General features: G+C 40.4%; 1 protein-coding gene across 1 annotated transcript in view; it reads left to right on the forward strand.

Annotated features, from left to right (window-relative positions):
• The window catches only part of LOC121922138 (solute carrier family 22 member 5-like), a 58427-nt gene extending 41410 nt beyond the window's left edge, over nucleotides 1-17017 (forward strand). Inside the window, exons 5-10 of the mRNA XM_042451138.1 lie at nucleotides 3331-3457; nucleotides 5983-6083; nucleotides 7758-7972; nucleotides 8838-9020; nucleotides 9222-9357; nucleotides 11975-17017. Of these exons, the coding sequence (XP_042307072.1) occupies nucleotides 3331-3457; nucleotides 5983-6083; nucleotides 7758-7972; nucleotides 8838-9020; nucleotides 9222-9357; nucleotides 11975-12059 (847 nt within the window). The 3' untranslated portion in view covers nucleotides 12060-17017. The remainder of the gene's footprint in view (nucleotides 1-3330; nucleotides 3458-5982; nucleotides 6084-7757; nucleotides 7973-8837; nucleotides 9021-9221; nucleotides 9358-11974) is intronic.
• The last annotated feature ends 3080 nt before the right edge of the window (nucleotides 17018-20097 follow it).

The following is a 20097-nucleotide window of genomic DNA, read 5'->3' on the forward strand; positions in this document are numbered from 1 at the left end:
TTTACCCTCAACTTATCCACAGATTATATCAAAATCCATAATTTTGGCTGCAAAACCTGCCCTCAACTTATAATGAGGTCAACTTATAGTCGAGTATATACAGGTAGTTAATTGTTGACATAGGGTACATCTACACTGTAGAAATTATGCATTTTGGCACCACTTTAAGTGCTGTAGCTTCATTCTATGGAATCGTGGGAGCTGAGGTGGGGTTTTTTAAAAGTATGATTGTAGTGCTGGATTTGTAGGTAAAATTCTTAAACCCACACGTTAACAGCCAAGGTATAGAAAAGGCATCTACCAGCAACAGTTTTGGGAGTTAAAGCCACCAAGCTATAAGTAGTAAATGTATCTATCTATCTCAGGATTTATGCACTTTTGTGGCTCTTGTTGATCACTCTATAGTATTGTGTTTTAATTCTTGAACAGTCTGGAACACCCAGAACTTTCCACTGCATCTCTCCATGCTGCCAAAAACTTGGTCCATAGTCTTTCCAGCCTTCTTTATTGTTGTGTGCCTTAAAGTTGTATACAACATGTAGTGAACCAAAGGTAAATCTATAATGGGGTCATCTTGGCAAGATTTCTTGGCAAGAGTAGGTTTGCCATTGCCGCCTTCTGAGGCTGAGAGAGTGTGTTTCCACAACTGGGGATCATAGCCAGGTCACCTGGAGACATAGTCCCGCACTCAAACCACTCAGACCTTTTCAGCACACTGCCCTAGGCCTTTAGAGGAGGTTATTGTACCCAGTGGTCTGCAGGATAATCAGTTATGGCATAAAAGGCACAAATCTTTCATTGAGTCCTGACAGATCCTTTTGTATCTGATGGTATTTCATTTTGCACCAGATTATTTACTTTGTAGGCATAAACTATTTTCTACATGTTGTATGGCATGGTATTCTTTCATAATATTCATTCCTTATTCCCTTTTATATTTTCATATTGTTATGATCTGCCTCAGTAGTGGTGAACATATGGCACAGGTGCCAGGGTGGACACTCAGAGCCCTCTCTATGCATATGTGCTCCGTCGCCCCAGCACAGAGTTTGCCAAAGTTTGTTACTAGAAAGCTAGAGGAACACGACACTTTGCTGTTCCTGCATGGCAGGGGGTTGGACTGGAAGTCCCATGTGGTCTCTTCCAACTCTATGGTTCTATGATAAATAAGTGGGTTTTGGGTTGCAGTTTGGGCACTCTAAAAGTTTCACCACCACAGATCTACTTCATTACAGTGGGCCCTTGATATCCGTGGGGGATCCTTTCCGGATCCCCCCACAGATACCAAAATCTGTGGATGCTCAAATCCCATGTGTCCGCGCCACCATTGAAGACTATGGCACTCTGGAAGAACTGTCTCCTCCTCCTCCTCCTGTTCCTGCCACCACCATCACTTCTTCCTCACCACTGCTTCCTCCTCCTTCTCCTTCGTCTCCTCCCACCTCACGTCATGCCTCATCTCACCTTACTCCTCCTCCTCCTCTCGCCTTGGGCCTCACCTTCCTCTTCCTCCTACTTCCACTTTGCACCTTGCCTTCCTCTTCCTCCTCCTCCTCCCGCCTCATACCGCGCCTTGCCTTCCTCTTCCTCCCACCTTGCATCTTGCCTTCCTCCTCCCTCCCCGCCCTGTGCTTTGCTTCTTCTCTCCTTGCCTTGCCTTCCTCTTCCTCCTCTACCTTCTGGCTTGCACTGTGCCACCCCTTTCTCCTTCTCTTCCTTCTCCTCCCCTGCCCCCCCCCCCCCCCAGGCTTGCCATCCATGGATGCTCAAATCCATGGATGGCAAGTCCGTGGATAAGGAGGGCCCACTGTAATAGCTTTGAATTCCATGCATACTTTGCTGATTACTGGCTTTCTTGGTAGGCATCTCTTTTTTTATGCCAGAGTTCACTCAAAAGCTACTCCTTGGAAGAAAGATTTATCTCCATGGTTTGGATGCCTTAATACAATGGTTGGCTAAAGGATTATGCACAATCTCCTACAAACATAAATACAGAAGGAGGGATGGCACTTTCTTCTATAAACTTTGTAGTTACATATGAACTGTTCCTTTACAGAGATATATTTTGTTTATACTGTTAAATATGTTATAACTGGTTATAATTACATTGTTGCACTGTTCATATATCAGCAAGGGCATGACAACTACCATATACTGTATACTCGCGTACAAGCTGACTTCGTGTACAAGCTGACTTCATGTATAAGTCGAGGGAAGTTTTTAGAGCCAAAATCATGGCTTTTGTTATGACCCATGGATAAATCGAGGGTAGAACTTAGGGACATATAACAAAGATTGTAAAGGGGGAAAACAACACTTCCTTCCCGCCTCCTTCCCTGGACCTCTCCCGGTCACTTAACACTGCTTCCTAGGTGCTGGAGGAGAAAGTTTTAACATCCCATTGAGAAGGAAAGTGGCATTAAATGGGATGTTTGGTGGGGAGAGAAGCTTTTAACATCAAATTGGGAAGGGAGGGAAGTGAAATAGGGTATTTGGTGGGGAAGGAGATCCGGAGGATTGAAAGAAAAGGTTTTAACATTGGATTGAGAAAGGGATTACGTCTTTCACACCCACATACACACACTCCTTGATTTCAAGGGAAGTTACTTTGAAAAATCATTGCTGAAACACATAGGGTAGTGCTTCTTTCATGTCCTTTCTAAGCAGTATTACTGTATTGACCAGTATATAAGTCAACCTAGGTTTTTAGGGTCAATTTTTGGGCATAAATTCTTCAACTTATAGTCACGTATATATGGTAGCTATACAAATAACTATTGCTCCAATAGTAGGCTATCTTGTTGCTAATTACATTAGCATTCACTCAGAAGCATAAAAACAAACTGTAGCATTATAGTTAAAAGTCTTTATGATCACAGTGATCTGTGTGGGATGAAGATTTTATAACCCTGGAAACATATCTAGGGTAGCCATGTTAACCTTACAGCAAAATACAACAAAAAGATGATGACTTTATTGGCCAGCCAAAATGGAGAAAATGCATCATGCAAGTTTTTGAAGTTTCACTGGCTTCTTTTTCAGGTAAAGATGGTAAAAATTATATCAGAGAAAGCTTGATCTTAAGGGAAGTTACTTTTCAGTTGTGAATATAGTAGAAAATTTATTATTTGTCTTTTATTGCTATTTGTTCCTTGTGGCCAAGAAGGAATGGCCTGTGCCTACACTGAAATCTCTTGGTACCATCTTAATTGACAACAGATTAATGTCTGATAGAGAATGTAGGCCTGTGACTCTAACATGTTCACCATTTCTTCCTGTATGATTTTATAACTCTGTCTACTCTATTGAATTTGTATTTGAACCCTGCAGGTTAATACCGGAATCCCCTCGATGGCTGCTCTCTAAAGGAAGGATCCAGGAAGCAGAAGACATCATTCGGAAGGCTGCTCAAATGAATGGTGTTACAGCTCCAGAAGTAATATTTGACCCTTCTGAGGTAAATTTGCATGTGTAGTGTATCTGTTGAGCCAGATTCCTGTGTTTGGATACAGTAGCATCCATTCAAACATTCTGCCATATGTAATAAAGCCTGTCTGCTCCCATCACATTCTATGAAACTGCTGGATACAGGCACTCTGTACTATATCTTGTGATTTTACAGCTGCCAGCATTTCTTCCCCACCTTCCTTAAAACTCAGCACTCTTTATAATATATATAGCTACTATAAAATGTTAAAGTCATTACAGTTTAACTGTTTATAGCATAGAAGATGTGCAAGTGTTGGTTCTAGGTTGCATAGATTTGTAGCAATTAAATAACAATATTCATCTTCTGGAAAAATGTTAATCCTTTTAAGGTAAGATGCCATTATGATTTGAAGTGCAGACCAAAATTAGACTATGCAAGTGCCTTGGAAACATGTCAGCTAGAACCATGGAATTAGTAATAACACATTTTTCTTTGTGGTCTATGTGCCTCACACAAGTGGGTTTTGCATTTGTGCTGGGAATCTCTGCACTGGCACAAACCCTTTTTTGTGAGGACACAGATGATCACTCAGTGAACCACAGTTACAGGTAAGCAACCTATTCTTTCTGCCATGCATGCCCCCTGTTGAGACTCAAAACACCAGCACTCTGGGAATCTTCAGACTCACTGCAAAGTGAAATTAAGAGGGAATTCTTCGCATTTTACTATGAAATTAGACAGCATTCATCTCTTTGCAGGCTTAGTGCTCTCTTTCCTGTACAACATTCAGATCTTTTTTAAAAAAACCACTGGGCACAATGGAGCTGTCCACTCATACAGGCACATGTAGCAGCAATTCTACCTCTCCCACATCTATGAAGTGTGCATAGAATATGCTCCTTCCAGCTTTTAATTGGTACTGAAGAATTATTTTCAAAAGCTGTTGGGATTTGAATTGATCATTAGGATAAGCAGCTTGTAAGTGGGAGTAAATCTTTCCACACAAATTTGGCAACTGCTGTTTAATGAAATACGTAATTGATACCTGAAAAGACAAATTTGCCCTCCTGGAGGCTTCTAACTTTGAATACTTTTCTTGATTTAATAGGTGAGATTGGATATATTTTAGGGTGAAAAATAAAAGTCAGAAACATAAATATTAAGTGTCTACACAAATACTGTTGGCCCTTGGTATCCACGGATGTTCAAGTTCCAGTTGTACCTAATGACAGCGTGTGTACGCTGCTGCACCACCATTAGGGACAGTCAGGCAAGGCAAAGGAGTAGTGACAGTGTTTCCCCTTTCAGGACCCCCAAGACAGAGACAAAGAGGGGGGTCAGACCAGGAGGGGGGAATCATGTCCCAGCACTCCCCAAAGTCAGGCCCTGAGGAAGAAGAAAAGAGGGAGCGTCCCCCACATGTGTGTGGCAAAAGTGGGGAAGGAGGACTGGGCCCCCTTTTTGGCCCACAAAGCCCATCCACCATCCCCAAGGACCTCTGAGGGAATCCCCAGCGCTTCCATTCACCTAGGGCCACCACCCTCCAGGGACTGAGGGTCTCGAGGGCTCCCCAACCCATCCTCCCTCTCCAAGCTCCCCATCCCTGCTACTCATTTGCTCTTGGTGGGCCCCATCCATCTGCCTGCCTTGCCTCATTTCTCCACTTGTTAAGTACTTTGAAGGCAGGACACAGCACGGGCTTGCCATCCGTAGATACTAAAATCTGCGGATGGCAAGTCCGTGGATAATGAGGGCAGATTGTACATGACTGTGTCTTCGTTTTAAGGGGGAAAATGGTCCTCACTAAGCAGCTGACAAAACATATTCAGAGTATGTAAGATGGCATTCAAGGGAAAGACATGTAGCCCCAGATGAAGTGGCCACCTACCATTTTGCAACCTGGCTGCCAAAATATAAACTGCAGTTCTTTACCAAAAAGAGACATGTGGGGACACACTTTCTCTTAGAAGAGAATCGTACTCTTGGAAGCTTTTCAGAAGCATAGTTCTCTTATAAGACATGGTACATACACCTTGCTCTAGCATAGAAAATTAATTTTGAGCAACTCATGTTTCCCCCTCTCACATACACACACAGTTATTGTTGCATTCAGAATTACCAGCAGTGTGATTCGGGAGGGCTGAAATTGGCTCAGAGGCCCACTGTATGCCAACCCTTGTTATAAACATTTAGTTGGGAGGCAGTTACATTTAAATCAATGAGGCTTACATCTGAATAGCCAAACATAGGACTGATCTGTAATACATAAAAACATCCTTCCATGAGGGCTCATGTAAATTTATCCAACCTAATTAGATAATTAGAGATGTAATTAGAAATGTCATATTATATAAATCATTGGACAGAAAAAAAATAGAGTTAAGAATATTTAAAAGTCTGTTCAGTATAGCTATGGAAATGTAAGATAATTTCTATTCAGAGAAAACCAGATTCTTGTTGCATGTCCAATTATTATGTTCTAATGACATGGTTTTGGGAGGAAGGTAACAGGGTTTTTTTTTACATTTCTTATGTCAAATTGTTGCTTGCAGCTACAAGATTTGAAGTCCCAGGACCAGGATACGTACAGCATTTTGGACCTAGTGAGGACTCAGAATATCCGATCTATCACGATTATGTGTGTGATTTTATGGTAAGCAAACAATGAACAGATTCTTAAAATTCACTCTAATAACTGGAGCCTGGAAGCTACATCTCTGAAGACCTGAAGCTCCAATTTCATAAAATTATTTTATTTATTTGTCAAAAGGTGAGTGTACTTGGCACTTAACAGAGCAGCATGTGCAAATATCCCTACCCCATTCTAAATAATAAACATTTATTACTTTATTATTTATTACTCTGGCTAGCATTTTCTTTGGTAATTTTTTCTAAGTTTTACTCACTCTAAATATGTGCCGTAGAAAGTGTGTGTGTTTGTGTGTGTGTGCGCGCACACATGCACGCACTAATTTTTGTTTCTCTTGGTATTTGAAACTATTTGATCAGCATCCTAGATGATTTGTCTGTTGCCAAACTGTACTGCTTCTAGAGGCAAATTCATATTTCCCTCTTCATTTAGAAAATTCACTTATCTTACAAGGCTAGTATTTCAAGGGTTTATAGTGCTCACCTCCTTGGTGTACTAATTTTGAACATGCACAGAGACTTGTACTGACTGAACATTCATTCTCCCACCTGTAGTCAGGTTTGTCAGCAATATATGAGGTTGTTGACTATGGGCAGAATCCTGTTGGTGTCTTATGCATGCATATCTTCCCCTACAGATACAATTAGCCATTTTTGTGCAATACACAACATCCATATGCAGTTCAAAGGTAAGGAAATTAAGCTGGGTCTGGTACATCTCAGCTGGTGTCCATCCATCTACCCCTGCTAAAATTGGCAGTGATACCTCTCCTACAGCATGTTGTTGCCATTCATTGGATGGCAAGGTTGGATAGCACAGGGTGTATCTGTGCTGTAGAAATAATGTTGTTTGACACCACTTTAACTGTCATGGCACCATCCTACAGCATCTTGGGATTTGTAGTTTTGTGAGACACCAGCACTCTTTAGTAGAGAAGGCTAAAGACCTTTTTAAAAAAAAATAATTCCAGGATTCCATAGGATGGAGCCTCAGTACTTGAAATAATGTCAAACAAACTGTATTATTTCTACAGTGTGGATGCATCCACAATCAATGGACAACCCCACATACAGTGATCTATGCCCTGTAACCTGAGAATAGGCTCTCTGCCACTTTGTCTGACCTTCAAAAACAACCTTAGTTCAGAAACCTTGTTACAGAGCTAGTCTAATGAGATGATGAATATGATGGATGATGGTTCTGACATGTACCTTTAGTAGCCATACACCTTTGAGGTAACATTTGAGGTATGTACTTTGTACAGAGGTTCATATGCACAGTACATCAGTTCATGCAAGTCTTCCTCCTCAGAAAAGGAGGAGAAAACTATTTGATTACCATAACCACCACATATCCAAATTGCTGTGCTCCATGCCCACCTTTGCCATTATTTCAGATATCTGGTAGACAGGATGGGAAGGACACATGTCTATTCCCATCCATGAATAGATTACTGCTATGACAATGTGTATGAAGCAGGTGTACATCTGCACTCTGACTATGTTAGGATCAGATGGTAAAGCAAACACCAACAGCAGAATCAGACAAATTTCTGAGTGCTTGGGAACACATACAGCTTGCATGTATTGCCACATGTAAATAAAGTACAGGTCTAGTCCTGTGCAAAACTGTTTGGAGGCCCCAGCAAATTTATTATAATACAGATCTGTCTTTCAGGATGGTCATTGCCATAGGCTACTTTGGCCTCTCTCTGGACACTCCTAACTTGCATGGAGACATCTATTTCAATTGCTTCCTTTCGGCAGTAATCGAAGTCCCAGCTTATATCATCTCTTGGCTACTCCTTCATTATTTTCCCCGGCGGTATTCAATGGCAGGAGTCTTGTTCTTAGGAGGTTGTGTCCTTCTCTTCATTCAGTTGGTGCCTGCATGTAAGAACATCTTATTTAACATAAGCCTTTCCCCCTTTTATACATGTAATGTACAGGGATAAACTTGAATCCTCAGTGAATGGAAAGAAATCATAAGTAGTACAGTGAGATAGTGAAACTGCATGCCACTTATAACATAAAAACAGATCTGTTTAAATTCATTATGTCTAAAGAATGAAATAGGAGATGAGTGTGGAGTAGTGGTTTGAGCATTGCACTAGGACTCTGAAGACCAGGCTTTGAATCCTGGCTTAGCCATGTAAACCCATTAGGTGACCTTGGACAAGCCACACTCTCTCAGCCTCAGAGGCAGTGGCAAACCACCTCTGAAAAAACATACCAAGAAAATCCCAGGATAGGGTTGCCAGTATTCAGAAATGACTTGAAGGCACACAACAACAACAAAGAATGATATAAACTAGAAAGGGAGCTCAGTGCTCCCAATCTGCGGTTAGCTCTAGATTATATTTATCTTTATTATAGCAACCTGTATTTACTGTATCAGCTGAGTATTTAACATTTTAGTTTATTTTAAGATGAAGTGTAAATAAAGCCATTAAATAAAACAAAATAAAAGAACTGAATTCTGCTCAGATGGTGTAGGCATCCAATTGTGTTATCTATAAATTTTGTCTATAAATAAGATGGCCATTTTGACATTTCCATGATTCTATGATGTTTATTTTTATTTATTTATATATTTATTAATTAGTAGTAGTAGCTGAAACAAGCTATCATGAATTTGCAACAAAGAACTTATAAATGTTAGATTAAAGGGAAAACAGTAATAGAAGCAGGAGACTGATAAGTGTTTTACTGGCACAGTAGTAGATTTAGTATCACAAAGCCTGGCTCTCACTTGCAGATCTCAGTGTTCTGTCTGTTGTCCTGGTGATGATTGGAAAGTTTGGGATCACAGCTGCCTTCTCGATGGTTTACGTGTACACTGCTGAGCTCTACCCAACAGTTGTGAGGAATATGGGAGTTGGTGCCAGTTCCATGGCCTCCAGATTTGGCAGTATCCTATCACCTTACTTTGTATATCTTGGTAAGTTAGTAGCCTTCTTATTTATTGCTAGGCAAAGTACCAGTGCCCTGTATTCTAATATTACAATGAACTTTATCAAAATCATTTTCTAATACTTGGTTCCTTATTGCACTTGCAATGTCCCAGCTGTTCCATGGTACAAGAAGGTCAATTGAGGTGAGGAATTAACCCTCTTGTTGCTCTTTTGTGCTTTTTTCACAGGGGCCTATGATAGGTTTCTTCCCTACATTTTAATGGGAAGCTTGACAGTACTTACAGGAATCCTCACTCTGTTTCTCCCAGAAAGTTATGGCATACCACTCCCAGATACTATAGATCAGATGTTAAGAATTAAAGGGTAAGAAAGAATTTTTTACATTGTAAAAGGAAATAGGTTTCAAGACGTTTTGATGGGTTGCAGTGGATGCCTGCGGACTAAGTGGGGATGGAGGTGGGGTGTGGATGGGAGTGGAGGAGGACTGACTGTGACATGTTGTGGGAAGGCAGCCACAGGCACAGTTCATGGGCCACCCATAAGAGGTTGTAAGATCATGACCTATAAAGCCCTATGTGCTTTGGGTCTAGAATATTTAAAGATTGAGGGGTCATTCACGTCTTTTTTTTTTTAATGGAACGATGCGAATAACCACACTCGTGCATTCTGGGTTTGTTATTCACACCATGGAACCACATCATTCCAGGAACTACACCGCTTCACATCTCTGCGAGTTCAGATGCTCTCATGTGCAGGCATCCTTCCCTTGCTCCCCCACCCACCAGCACCCCTCAGCCGGACAGAGGCTTGTCCTCCCACCACTTGAGGGGTTGACATCCCTTTTTCTCTCCCCCTGCCCCGTTTTCCTCTCTCTTTCCCTCTTTTCTCCCTAGCAGTGGGGTGGTGGTGCTTTCTCAACCATGTGAGCTGTCAATTATGTGAATACATTCAAAACTCATTAAAGGCATGGAAAGTTTTATCTCAAGCCTATTCGGGTGTATTCACATCATTATTCACACAGCTGATGATCCAAATCTTTTGTAAAAACTCTGGAAAAAGCTCGATATTGATTATCCCAAGGTAAGTGGGTTTTTGGCAGCCACCCATTCCCCCCCAACACGTAATTGGGTGCATTTGGGATGCATGTGAACAACAGAGATTCATCCCAAATTCATCCTGCATTATTTTCATCATGTGAATAACCCCTATATCTCCACACAAGAGCTTGACTGATCTTTGGAGATCAGTGTGTAGGTCTCACCATCCTCATAGGCATGTTTGGTGGCAACAGGAGCGAGAGCTTTCCCTCCTTTCCTCACAGGAAGCTAGATGAGCCTCATCTCTGCTAACAAAGAGCTTCTCATTTAGACAGATTTTGGGCCCGGGTTGATATGGAGGGTTCCTCCCCCCCCCTTTTTATTTGTTTTTTATTTAGTTATTTAAGATTTATATAAAGTTATATATATATATATATATATACACACACACACACACACACACACATACACACACACACACACACACACACACACATTATAAAATGTATTCTAATATTTTGATTTATTTTAGTTGTATTCTGTTATGATCTGTGTTGTAAGCCACAGGAATAGGAGGGGTCGAAATAATTTTTAAAAAATAACATGGAACCCAAACAGATGGGCAAAATAAGCCCACCTTCAGGCGTCATCAGCGCGCAGCATTTAGACGCCACATGCTGTGATGACACCAGGAAACCAGCTTGAAGCCACTTGGCTGCCCAGATGTGGGCAGTTTCATGGTGCTCCTATGGCAGGGCATTTACATGCTGCACCACTGGAGGATCAGACCACTGGAGCATCATAAAGCTGCCATGGGGCCACGGCAGGGCCAGCAAAGCCAGCTTTTCCCTGGCCCAAAACGGAGTGGATCATATCTGCTCCTTTTTCAGCTGGGTTAAAGAAGGATTGTGGCTGTGGTATGAGTTTGCCATGGCCCCAATCCATCTTTGGAAGGGGCAGCTTCAAGTTGTCCCTTCTTGCTGGTCCGTTTCCCTCCACTGGGAATCTCTAAGACTGGAGAAGAAATTACAACAAAAACAGGATTCTCTTTTCTTAAACATTGTGGTAAACCAAAGTGAACTGCATGAGGAATAATAAAAAGGAGGGGACAGAAGGCTTAAATACTGAAGAACAATTGGTATCCTGCATGCTAGACTCCATTATATGTCTCTTTTGTGGCTTCTTAGAGACAAACTATGGCCTGGTATAGACCGCCACTTTGTAGCAGCCTGGGGCCAAAATTAGGGCTTGGGAGAGTGGACCATCCACATGCTCCACACTCTCCTGGCACCATTTTGGTGTGTGCATGTTCAGACAGCACGCGCACCAATGACATGCCTTGCGCATCACATCCAAATGGCACGGCACACAAGAGACATCACCGCACCACTCCAGGGTGCTAATGGCACCTTGGCAGTGGCACAGAAAGAGCGGATCGTTACTGTGCCTGTGCAGTTGCCGTGGCAATGATCCAGGGGAGAAAGGGGCAGCTCATTTGTACAGCCCCTATATATACTATTTTAATATGCCCATGCTAAGGAAAAGCAATTGCATGAGATTCCAGTCAGGGCCACATTCATCCTCCAGATCAGAGCTCAAGACCAGCTTCTCAGTAAGCGTTGTTCCTCAGCTAGTTTGGATTTCAGCAGGAAATTATTATGGGGTCCAGTGCAGATCCAGGAGTACAGTAAGGACTGGTGTGTTATAAAGCATCTTTTCCTTCATAATTAAAAGCTGCCAGTTTAGTTTAAGCACACTTCTGAAGACTGTTATGTTGGATTTGAAGTTTAATAAAAGATAGTATGTGGTTGTTTTTTAAAAAATTTATATGAGAAATCCTCTTATTGAATTAACAGTGAGCCATTTCCTAGAAGGTGGGGATGAAATAAGCCACAACACCTTGGAGAATGTTCTTTTACAGCTTCTTTTTTCATTTTTTACAGAATTAAATACAGAAATACTTCTAAAAACCAAAAGAGAACAAAGGATGAAGAAAATACAGTAATTCTAAAAACCACATCGTTCTGATGAACTACTCTGCATTTATATTTTGGAACTGAAAAATACCTAAACATTTCCTTTACTTTGTTTCCAGAAAGGACTAATTGAAACACTTTTTCCTATAGTCATAAACTTATTTATTAAATATACATTCATTTTTGTGAATGTAACTATGCTGCATATCCCAATGTGGGATCTCAGCCTGCAGTTGTACACATTACACAGAACAATATCAGGGCAGAGGGCTGTTTGCCTTTAGGACTACAGTATTGACAAATGGCCTTTTGTGAGCTTGAGTTTTTAAAGATGCCTGGACATGGAGATTGATCAACTGTTTCCACTATTCAGTGCACACTGGCAAAAGACAAACATCTTCTGGAATTTAAATATTGTCACATTCTATCAGCCAATAGGAATGCTGCTTCTGTTTTGCTCAGAAAACTTAAGTTTGAAATGAAAAGGATATATCAAGTTTAGAAGATGAGTATATAATTATATCAGAAGAAACTGATGCTGAATGATTTTAACGAGATATGAGATGTGACATCAAATGTTTCTGTGTGCAAAATATGGGCTGTCTAGTTTTGTTTGCAAAACTACTTTACTTTTTCCAGATGAAATTTCAGCTAAAAACCACTGGGTACAATTGTTCACATCTGGGAATGATGATTTGCCTTATTTAGGCATATATTTATTTTTTAAAATAATAAGATTAGATTGGATCTATAATTCTTCTCTTTCCTTCTAATATTCTATGAGCTGAATGTCCTCCGAGTTGTCTCTAATGCTAAAAGACATGCAAATAATCCATGTTTATCTGTCTATTAGTCCTCTTTAATCTTTGCCTGAGATATTTTGAATTGCATACTAGGTATGTAAAAAAGCTACTTTACACCATGGAACTTATTCTGCTAACCAAATGTGAACAAAATCTGGTGCCTTCAGCTAGCTAAAATCCCAAGTGATCCCCTTTTGACTAAGCACAGAGTTTTTAATGAATATCATGAAACTGTAAAAACAAGCCTTATGCCTAAACAATTGTGTCAAAATCTGCCATGAGACATTGCCTATTGACTAGGGCCGCTATTCTAACTGCATCTATTTCTGTTACGTTTCATCTAAAATGCTAACTTGCCCATGACAGCAGTTAAACTTATTTCTTTATTATCTACAATCAGTCACATTATAAACAGTTTAATAAATATAAAGCATAATCCAATTGTATTCTTATTTTAATAACTGGTGAACTAATTTGAGGGTTTTACAGACTAGTTAAATATACAAATATACAAATATTTTTATAACAAGAATTGCTAGAGAGCCATTACTACTGCAAACACTGCAGTTTCCAGCCATTCTAGAAATCATGTTGTTTAATGTGAAAGTCTTCATCGTCTTATTCATAACATTTAATGCAAAAGGCAACATCATGCCACTCTGGTGTTCCTTCCCACCTCCCTGCTGAATGCTGCAATTTCCAGTTTTTATTGATCCATACTGTAGAGTTGCCCTCTTAGTGGGAAAGGGTGTCAGTCCAGTAAATACTTCATTACAACCTTTAGCAGAAAGCCAGAGTATGGGCCGGTACAGACCAGCCCAATAAGGTGGCTTCCTGGTGGCATGGGGGCATGGTGTATGCACGATGCATGCCCCAACACTGCCCTGAAGCCAGTGTTACACCGTTCTGCTGCCCACAGAAGAGCAGCTTTTTAGCACTCCGGCAGCATGGCATTTAGACACTGTACATCACAGGACCGCTGCGAAAAAGGCAGCGTTTTTCCAGCGCAAAAAGGAGAGGCACTTTGTTGCTTCTTTTTGCACCAGAAAAAAGCTGTATTGGGGCTGTGGCATGTGGTTGCCCCAGCCTTGACCTGGCGATCAAAGGGATGGCATCAAGATCCCCTTTTAGGGTTGTCAATTCCAGCCCTATAAATATTTGGGGAGAAGTGGTCAGTAGTCAGAATGACTCAAATTTCTGTTTCTCAGGCATGGCATTTTTCCAAGGCCTGTTAAATCCAAGATACTGCACTTATTTGCACTGTTTTGAATGCCTTACTATGCAATCCTGTACATGTCTATTCTGAAGTGTCAGCAAGTTCTCTTGGGCATAACCTTAGGAAAGGTATGTCTTAAGATTTCAGCCTTAGAGAGAGAGAGAGAGAGAGAGAGTGTGTGTGTGTGTGTGTGTGTGTGTGTGTGTTGTATACCTTCAAATTGTTTCCAACTTATGGTGACCCTAAGGTGAACCTTTCACAGGGTTTTCTTGGCAAGATTTATTCAGGGGAGGTTTGTGTTTGTCTTCCTCTTAGCCTGGGAGATTGTGCCTTGCCTAAGGGCACCCAGTGGGTTTCTATGGCAAAGCGGTGATTTGAACTCTGGTCTCCAGAGTCATAGTCCAGTGCTCAAACCATTAAACTACACTGGCTCTCCAGCTTTACTGTACTTTTTTAAAAAGCTTTTTCCATTACCCTCCCTGCTTTTCCCATTTTGTTTGTTTAGTTTTCTACAAGATTGTAAAAAACTGGTTCACCACAATCATGACCCAAGAAGAATGGCCAACTTAATCCCAACTTACTTTCTAAAGTTAGTGGAGCTTCAGGGGAGGATCACAAATTGATCTCATATAGTTTAATTGGAAAGTAACAGAAAGCAAAGGCAGGGAGATTGTTTCTAGAGTCTTGCTGTGTGCCTAAAAGTGTTATTGGGCTTATGGCATTTGTATGTGAAAATTGTATTTTCATCAAATATTTTTGTTTTAATTCTCGCTTCATTTTGAAAGAGCATGTCCATTCGTTATTTTTAGATTAATGGAATATGATATTGCCTGAAAATAAACAAAAGTATTTCTTCAAAACAACAACAACATGTAGTAGTCTTTTGCTTCCAGGTGCAGCAGATAGACAGCAGACATCTTCTCTGTGGGACTCAATGGAAAAGAGGACAGCAGCAGTGATAGGCACCCATTTAGAGGCAATTTACAACCAATGTCTTTTCTCCTGGTTAAGGGGGGGGGGACAAGGAGTGTGTCCACAAGTGTTGATAAACTCCACTAAGCTACTGGGGGCTGTTGCACTCTCACAAAATATGCAGGGGGAAGACAGGGATAAAGCCATCAGCTCTTCCTGCAGCTTGGAAGCCCAACAGACACTAAGCCGCTACTGCACTTACTGTATTTCAACTATTATTTCACTAACATCTAGATTTAAGAGTAAAAATAAATCTTCAGGCCAGTAGTTGTTCAATTCGTCTGTGACTTTATTTTGGATTAATAAAAGAAATGTTTAGGATTGCTTCTAAGTAATATTAAGATTGCTGATTGAAATCAGAAAGTCTTATAAAAGTATATGAAAGGGGGAGAAAGAATAAAGTTTTTAATGGAAAAAGATATAGAAATTTGAAATGATGAGACTAACTTTTTTTAAATTGGAAGATTGGTTGCATTTGCATACATTTTGCAATTAAAATTGGATTAAAAAATAAAATGAAACTGGTTTGTTTTGAGAAAATGAAGTTTGTTTTGACTGGAAGTTGAAACAAGAGAGGTTAAACAGTTGAGTGTGCCATTGCTACATGGAGGAACAACTGTAGAGGCAACCAGCTGAGGGAGTTAATTCTTTATCTGCCAGGAAGTGGATAAATGGGGGGGGGGAGCAGCAATTTCATAGGGGATTTGAGAGGAACTGAATTTGCTACAAAATGGTTTAAATATAGTTAAATTTCTGCTTTGATAGACAATGTGACTGAAGAAAGGGATTAGAAGGATGCAATGTGAGAAGCAGAGGAACCAACTAGATCTCAGAAGAAGGATGACGATAGAGCAGCTGATTCAGAATGCAAGGATATGGTCCTAGGAGGCATTTTTCAGCCAAGATGGGAGGATGATGGAGAGCCAGAAATGATTTTGGACGACTTACCTGGGCTGGATATATCACTGAAGTCAGAGAGGAGCAGCAGAACACCAAATTAAAAAGAAGAAAGACAAAAAGAAAAGTTTCTGGGATGAAAATGTGGAGGTTTGATGTGTGATAGGATTTTGGAGAGGGGAAAAGAATTAAGATAAAAAGGGTAAAACTAACAGGGACGTTTTTTATGGAGGGATGTTTTCTGCTCAAGTTCTCTGTGGAGCTTTGAAGGATATCCAAGGTGTGTGATTATGGAGGTTTGGAAGAAAACCAAGGGCAGGATTTCAGTGGGAAAAACAGAAATAGGATTTGTTTCTTCTGGTTTAAGAAATCGACAAAGGATCTGTTAAAGGATGATGTCTCAGTTTAAAGGAAATTTTAAACAAAATAAGGATGATTTATATGACTTCTATATTTAGAAGGGGTATAAATATTAGAGTGGGGTACATTGAAAAATGGAAAAAAGAGAGGCATAACTGATATGATAGATGGTTGTTAAATGGGAATGAAAGGTTTGCTTAACTTAAAAGAAGTAAGTATAATTAAGATGCAATGTGATACGGCTCTTGTTTAACTTAGATTGAGTGAGAATTCATAAATATGAAGATGAAGGCTTTCTTTGCTGGAGTCCATAGTTTTTTGTGGCTTTTTCAAGTGAAACACATCAGAGATAAATTCTTCCAGAACATAGCCACATAGCCCGAACCACCCCCCCCCCAAAAAAATGCTTAATGAATAAATAGTTCAGTATTATTATTAAAGCTTATTAATTTGAATGAATTAATAGAAATGTCTTTCTGTATGGTGTATATGTGTGTGTGTGTGTGTGTGTGTGTGTGTATATATATATATATATATATATATATGAGATTACATGATGTTTGAGATTGATTATTAATAATATTGTTTTATAGAAAGGTGGTTGATGGCCTATTGTACCAGAGAAGCACTGAGAAGACTTGAAGTTGCTTTTATCTTTCTTTTTGATGTTTTTCCCCTCTTTTTTCCTCCTTCTTGTATCTTATCCTTTTCTTGGCTTGTCTTTTTTCTGTTTCTTTGTATTGTTAGTGTTGTATTTTATGGAATTGGAAAAATTAATAAAATGTATATAAAGTTTAAAAATGTATTAGTTTTTTTTAAATCCTCTTAATTCATGTGTTAAACCTGTACTATTTCTAGTATGCATTAATCGTTTTTCTTATGTCACTTCAATTTTACAGGTTTTTCCAATTCTATCTTTCCTCTTAGGTGATTATTTTAATCCTTTTTATTTTACAAGATGCCCAAAGGACCTCATTCCAATGCAGTTGGTAAGCTGGGGCTTTGAATGCATGGACACATCCCAACATAATCCCACCCCACAGCAATTTCCATTGAAGTTATTTTTTACCAAGCTCACTGGTAAAACAGTGACCTTGGAAGCCATGGAACTGCATCCCCCATCCCTGTAGCATAGCTGATCAGCATCATGATTATCTGGGCTGTTAGGGAATATGGATGGGGTCCTACTGGCTTGGATGGTTACTTGAAAAGCGGTACATGGCCACAGGACCGCAAGTTATGCTCATCTGCTTGTTGTTTGTTTTTCTTTTTGTTGTATGCCTTCAAGTTGTTTCTGACTTATGGCAACCCTAAGGCAAATCTGTCATGGGGCTTTCTTGACAGGTTTCCTCCAAGGAGGTTTGCCATTGCCGTCCTCAGAGGATGTGACTAGCTGGATGGCCATCTGTCGGGGATGCTTTGATTTAGATTTCCTGCATGGCAGGGGGTTGGACTGGATGGCTCTTGTGGTCTCTTCCAACTCTATGATTCTATGATTCTTGAGGCAGGTTACAACATAGTTAAAACACAATCATTACATAAAATACACATATTAAGCTGCATCTCTATGCAATATTTATATTACAATACGTAGGACAATAATGGGTAATGACTGTCAGTCGGTTTCTTGCAGGCTGGAGCAATTGCACCCTAGAGAACATGAGTGTTCGGGGCGGGTTATATGGGAGAAGGAGATCCTGCAGATAACCTCAGAGTGTCTCTTCCAACTCTATGATTCTATGATTAATTAATTAACAGAAGGAATTAATCTAAGTGGGTCGCCAAGGAAAGGTCGGCTGCAGAGGTCTGGGCCTCTCTGCCCTCCTGCCTTGTAAGCAAAGTCCATTGCCAGACCTCTGGGTTTTACTTTGCAAGGAGTTTTTATTTTCTTTATTTTGGCCTTTTTTAAAGGCGTTTCCCCCAGATTCTGCCAGATGATGAATTGGGGCTGCTGAGTCCTATGGCCCTGCTCCAGGCAATGCTAGACTGCAGGTCCCATCATCCAGCAGCAGCACAGACTTCTGGGAACTGCAGTCTAATAAGGCTGCACAATGCAGAAATAATCCACTTTGACACCACTTTAATGCTATGGAAAATCCTGGGATTTTTAGTATGTTGTGGCACCAGAGCTCTCTGGCAAACAAGGCTCAATGTCTCATGAAACTACAATCCCCAGATATTGCTATTGTTGTTGTTATTATTATTATTATTATTATTATTATTATTATTATTATTATTATTATTATTATCTTATATCCTGCCTTTCTCCCAATATATGGACTCAGGGCGGCGATTTTCCATAGCACAGATGGACACCCCCATTACATAATTATAACACTCTGATCCTACTGTGAATTTAAGTATTTTTAAAGTTATAAAGTCTTATAATGCAAGCCATGCACTGATGGACTATTTCACTATAATTTTTTATTGATTGATTTTATATCCTGTCTTTCTCCCAAAATAGGATTCCCTTAAAGGGGTTTGTTTATTATAAAAAGAAAGGAACGTATTATTGTAATGTGTCTTTGAATTAAAAGTTATTATATATGTGTGTGTGTGTGTGTGTGTGTATGTATGTATGTGCATATATATATATATATATATATATAGAGAGAGAGAGAGAGAGAGAGAGAGAGAGTGTCTTGGAATTAAAAATTGTGGGGGGTGTGGATGCAGCCTGGGTTCTTAGCTCAGAAGTTGGAATACAGTTCAGTGCAGAGCTGGGGAGTTCCCAGAATCCTCCAGCCAGATCTGGCAGGGAGATTCTGGGAGCTGTAGTCCCCCAAACCCCATAATTGTTCCAAGCTCTGGTTTAGCATTTGGAGACAGAGAGTGGGTGGGTGAGAGGGAGAGATACTGTTTTCCACTGGCAAAATCCTGTGTTTCTTCTTCGTGGTCTCTGCGAATCACACAAATGGGTTAGAGCTGCCTTAAAACAACTTTGTGTGTTGTGTGTGTTGTGCTTTGTGTGTGCAATGATTACAGATTACAAAGCCTGGATATCAAACACCCTCCTATCTCCCAAATGCTCATCCACAGGTAGCTCTTTTTTTGTCCTCATCCTTAGGCCTTTCCTTCTTGTGCCTCCTCTGAGTGTCTCAGAGCATGAACAGAGTGGCTGCCACTCACTGCTTGAGCTGCTGCACTTTGCTTTATCAACCTGAATTTATCTGATGTAAACACCTTCAGAGGAACGACTCAGGCCCCATTCATACTGACCTTTTTGCGCTGTAAGGAACTGGGAAGGTTTGGTCCCCCCCCCGAATCCCTCCAGAAGCAAGTGCTGACTACCTCATCAGGTTATTTTAACCCTGAATGCCCTCTCGGAGAAATCAGTTTAAAATGAAGGCGCCTAGCTGTCAATCAAGTTTAGTTCCGCATTCGTCATAGGTGACGTTTCCTGACCCATTGGGCAATCAAAAACCTCCTGTGTGTGTGTGTTGTGGATATTTGGGTCAGTGCAGGTTATGATCTTCTCTTGGCCCTGTTTTCAACCCCCAAATGCAAGCTAATGTCACCACTGCGTCCTCCCTCCTTGCCACCCCAGAATGCCACATACACATGATTAATAATAATAATAATAATAATAATAACAATAATAACAATAATAATAAATTCCTCACCTTGAAATACCAGAAAAAGATTCCATGCATTCTTTGCTTTCCCTAGGCTACCCCTGAATTCCTTAGAGACATGCTACTGTCATGCTAGTTGCCAAATTGGAAAGAGAAATGCTGTAACACTTGCATTGTAGCATTCACAAAGGAAAAAAGCCTCCTGCAAAGTGCCCTGCCTGCTGCTGGAAGCAAGGAAATGAAAGGGAAAGTGAACAGGCAGGC

This window comes from Sceloporus undulatus, chromosome 2, assembly GCF_019175285.1.
Source record: "Sceloporus undulatus isolate JIND9_A2432 ecotype Alabama chromosome 2, SceUnd_v1.1, whole genome shotgun sequence".
NCBI lineage: Eukaryota > Metazoa > Chordata > Lepidosauria > Squamata > Phrynosomatidae > Sceloporus > Sceloporus undulatus.